Source organism: Pollachius pollachius (assembly GCF_949987615.1).
Source record: "Pollachius pollachius genome assembly, chromosome: 20".
NCBI classification, from domain to species: domain Eukaryota; kingdom Metazoa; phylum Chordata; class Actinopteri; order Gadiformes; family Gadidae; genus Pollachius; species Pollachius pollachius.
The window spans coordinates 12,617,654-12,622,342 of record NC_136953.1 but is presented as its reverse complement, the minus strand read 5'-3'; the positions used below and the strand labels follow the sequence as shown (position 1 = coordinate 12,622,342).

The 4,689-nt window shown below is 44.8% G+C and overlaps 1 protein-coding gene across 1 annotated transcript in view; it reads right to left on the bottom strand.

The window, feature by feature from the left end:
* majin (membrane anchored junction protein) overlaps positions 1–4,119 on the bottom strand; it is a gene marked incomplete at both ends in the record, with an annotated part of 6,006 nt that extends 1,887 nt beyond the window's left edge. Inside the window, 6 exons of the mRNA XM_079757829.1 lie at positions 1,744–1,880; positions 2,157–2,185; positions 2,422–2,532; positions 2,819–2,894; positions 3,259–3,307; positions 4,010–4,119. Of these exons, the coding sequence (XP_079613955.1) occupies positions 1,744–1,880; positions 2,157–2,185; positions 2,422–2,532; positions 2,819–2,894; positions 3,259–3,307; positions 4,010–4,119 (512 nt within the window). The remainder of the gene's footprint in view (positions 1–1,743; positions 1,881–2,156; positions 2,186–2,421; positions 2,533–2,818; positions 2,895–3,258; positions 3,308–4,009) is intronic.
* Between the last annotated feature and the right edge of the window lie 570 nt (positions 4,120–4,689).

Below are 4,689 nucleotides of genomic sequence, written 5' to 3'. Positions count from 1 at the left end.
ACAGAGGGCTTCATCGAAGAGCCAGTGAACCCGAAACCAAAACCATTTGTCTTGTATGATTATCGACGCAGCAATCAAGCGGTAAAATCCTATGATTTTGCAATTTTTCCCTAAAACACTCGTTCCCCACACGTTCCCCTCTGCTGCGAACGCAGGTTGGGTTTCTGTTCGTGAAGTCTGAATGCCTTTTCCCAAGGCATCCGTCACTTCACGCCTGATGAACAATAACGTTTACCCGCACCTTAAAACCCATCAGCCGCGATGCAAATATTTTATGCGAATATTGCTATAATCCTCGCGCTGGTGAAGACTTAACCTTTAACCTACTGAAGACAAGCTTATGCTCCGCCTGTCATCAAAATATCCTATGGATGCTAAAAAAATCACAACGTTCAATCGCGTTCAATGTCAGAGAACCTTACAACGCGAAACACGGGCCTGAGCTTGTGTGCACGAGTGCACAGGTAGGGAGGACGCTGAACTCTGCTGTTAAGGTCAGAGGTCGAGCGGGCAATCACTTGACTACCAAAAGTGTGCTGCCTGTGTGCGCCTGCGAGGGGGGAGCAGAGAAAGAGGCCAGTGTGTGGGAGTGAGCCTGTGCAGACTCCTGGGGGGCCTTCACCCACCCCGTGTGACTCTAAATTATCACTCTTGCCAGACTGAACCGGCTGTCAGCGCCCCCCCCTCCCAACCCCCCTTTTTCATAAGAGGTAGAATCAGTGGAGTGTGTGTGAGGTAAATGGGAGCGGACAGGTTGTGGATCGATACATGGTCTTCATCCTATCCCCCCCGGGGGTGTAAGGAGCTGAGCATGGCCTCTGAGGATCACTGCCGACAGCCAGGAAACCCCAGTGATATAACGACTACTGTCTACTGTTCCCTCAGTCAGGGTTAAATCAGGAGGCGCAGGGGAATAACCTCTTCACTTAAGAGTCCTGGTTCTTATCTTCTATGGTTCTGAATCCATTCACAAAATCTTTATATATTTTTTATTTTTTCTTAGGTTTGTTAAGGTGTGTTGACGCTATTGCAATCGATTGATGCGACTTTTACGAATGTAAAAAAATACATCATCTTATAGAAACTTGACTCTGCCATCGTTGGTCACACCACCTTCCTCAGCCCACGGCGGACTGGAGTGGATCCTGAAATAAGCACCCCTATGTACCGAATAAAAAAATCTAAATTAATCAAGAATCGGTAAAGAATCCAAATGTGACATGAATGTAGATGGAACCGAATCGTGAGATACCGAAGGATTCTCCCTCCTAGTTAGGGCGCTTTTATCGAAAGCAACTCACAGTAAATTCAGACTAAGGTCATCTCTGAGCAGGTCAGGGCAAGAGGGAGAGGGCATCCGGCTCAAGGGTGACTGCAGGTCATGCGGTGGACACAGGGGACAGAACAAAGCCCCTTTCAGCTGGGACTCAAACAGCCTAGCCACTACACAACAACACCCAGGGCCCCTCGTGTTACAGAACATGGGGAGAACCCGCAGTATCCACACATGACACACTTCCCACGCCGTCCCTCGAGCGTCGAACAAGGAGGACCACTCACAAGAATCTTGTGACATTTTAATGACATGTCACACACACCGGGAAACTTATATTTCCATAGTTATCCCACAATCTCCTTAGAAGAACTTTAAACGTTCACAGACGATTCACGCACTCTGACATCACTACGTAATTCATTTATTTTATTCATTCACAAAAAGACCTACACGCAAACGCCACTCACCTGGTCACATGACACGGGATCACGTGACATGGTTCCCTGGCCTCTGCTTCCAGTAATTTCTGTAAAATGCTGTCCTCTAGTGGCGTGTCTGTCTTACTGCGCTTGGGCTGGGGCTCCTGGCAGAGGGAAGCCATGAACTGACAGAAAACACACACACACACACACACACACACACACACACACACACACACACACACACACACACACACACACACACACACACACACACACACACACACACACACACACACACACACACACACACACACACACACACACACAAGGTTTAGTGCTTCCTTTATGTGTTATAAATCGTCATAATGTATATCATGGATGATATACTATATCTTTCATTTGCCCGCATATATTTACTACGTTGACATGTCTAAATGAGGAAAAAACAACCAACTCACAGGTGTAAAGTCGTTCTCGGTTTGATACCCTAAAAGAGTAAAGCATAACAATTGGTGAGGATACTTCCTCATATTATATACTATATTACCATATTAAATATAATATTAATATTTGATATACTAAGTCCATCTGTCGGCATGTGTGACAAGAGTGAATGTGAATCTACAACGGACAGCGTATGGAGCATGACCCAACGAAGCCATGCAAACATGCTTAGTGTAGGTGCACAGTGCGCGTAGAGAGTGTGTGTCGCGTTCAGCTCACCACTGTGTGTGTTTGTCTCCAGCAGGACGGTGACAACATACGGGTAGGCGGACACGGTGTCCCCGCCGTGGGTGAAGGTCAGCGTGGGAGCCTTCTTCCACTGCTTCTTGTCTGGCGGCCACACCGAGTGTCAAAGCTCCTACCATCAGTGAACACAGACCTATGACGAGGTGAGAGGGCCCCTTTGTGACTCTGTTGAAAATCAACTCAATACGAATCCTACAACCTATTGACAACCTAAAAGCCTGACTTTCATCAGCTTACTGTATTGTTTTAATAGGTTATGTTGACTTAACCACACCACTCATTGGTCTGTTTCCTGCAACCATATGGGGGAGGTATAGGGGGAGGGATTCAGGGGAGGAATCCGGAGGGAGGGATCCGGGGGGAAGGATACGGGGGAAGACGTTGAAGTGGATGCTGGAGAAGGGAAGGAGGTCCTCCAGGTTCTCCAGGGTGACCTTGATGATGTCCTAGGAGGGATGAGGTCATGGGGTCAGTGTTGCGAGGATGACCGAGGACGACCGGGGCGATCGCTCGTCAAAAGATTAACAAATGAACGGATTTCAGGTGAACTGTGACGCTCGGCCAACGCTCGTCTTTGGCCCAAAATTCCCGCAATATTTTCAACGGAAACTGAGTTGTGATTTTTTACCAACATGGATTTGAAGCAGCACTAGCTTGCAAAGCAAATAGCAAAGTGTGACGTCTCCCTTTAAAATAATGAATACATCAAAATGCATGAATCAATTGACAATGGAATGAATGGGCTAATGTGTTCACATGGCTGAACACATTAATTTATGATGTAGTGAATGAATGACTGAATGACTTTACCTCCAGTTCCTGCTGTATGAGGCGCCCGACTGACATTTCCTCCTCATTACTGAAATGTACATTGGACGTTACAACGGACGTTGGCTTACTGTATTTCACAGACAAGTTCATGTCACATCCATCGTAGGTAGATAGATTAGACGATAGTTTGTTTGGCAACTGCTCAAACCATTAGTACTTAATGGATGGCTTATCTTCGATTAGATGGGAAACATTTAAGCGCATGATATATATAAAAACATTTAAGAGCTGAAAAGGTAAAAACAAAACAAAACAGAAAAGGTGTCAAAGACAACATTTGTTGTAGGAGATTACGCCGATCCTCTCAGGAAGAACAGGTGTAAAGGGAAGAAAATACATTGTAAATGTAATCAATAAATAGCTTAAGAAAAATAACTGACCATCTACGAATGTGAAGTCGACATCACTATGTGATGTCTAGCTGAGCGATATGACGATATATATATCGTGTGGACGTCGTTACTATCGTTATTTTACTTTACAGCAGTATATTATGTCCTTCTGACCCTGCTTTACATTCGCTACACATTTGTGACGAATACAGATACAAACATGGAGGAGCGTTAAACAGAACGACAACAGTCTGAGGCAAAAAAAAAAGTCAAAAGATGCAATCTTTTGAAAGAAAAGGAAATCTCAAACGAGTTGAACGACTCTTTTGTGTGTGGATATGTGAAGCTCCGGCCAGCCATTCCTTTAGATGATTGTAACGTGAGGGTCTTGTTTTTGCCTGTATCTGCTGCATGCTCTGATCCTGAATTTGTAGACGAGTCGGCCAGCTTTGAAGAACCGCGTCTCGGGGCGAGGAAACGAGAAGTCCCGTATCGACGTGGTGGACATCAGGTTGTGTGCTCCAAATCACCTGATAAGGGGACATGTTGAAAAATCGATAAGCCAAATGCAGGGCAGTGCAGTGGTGATGATGGATGGACCGATCTTTGTCCCATAGTGACCTCACATGGCAATGACCCCCTCCATTTTGGGATAGCAGCATTTAATGTAGTTATTGCGTGGGTAGTAATGTTTTTTGGTCAATTTTTTACTTAAGAATCGTGAAATGACTTTGTTTGAAACTGCCACAGCGTTTATTATGCAAGATGTGGCAAAACAAAGATGAAATTTACATTTAGCAAACGCTTTTACCCAAAGCGACTTACAATGAGTGAATTTCTCAAAAGTAAGAGAAACAATATATTGCTGTCGGTACAGTAAAGATATTCATGCTAAGCACTAACAATTGCTAGGTTAACACATTCCCTGTATGATGATCTTTTGTTCGAGTCAAGTACCGCCTTTTTCGCCTGTGATTCGCCTTCAATTGATTATGATAATGGTTAGGATTATGGTTAAACCTAACCCTAAACTCCCCCAAACAGCTAGGACTAATCGAAACACGATCTAAAGGAGAGC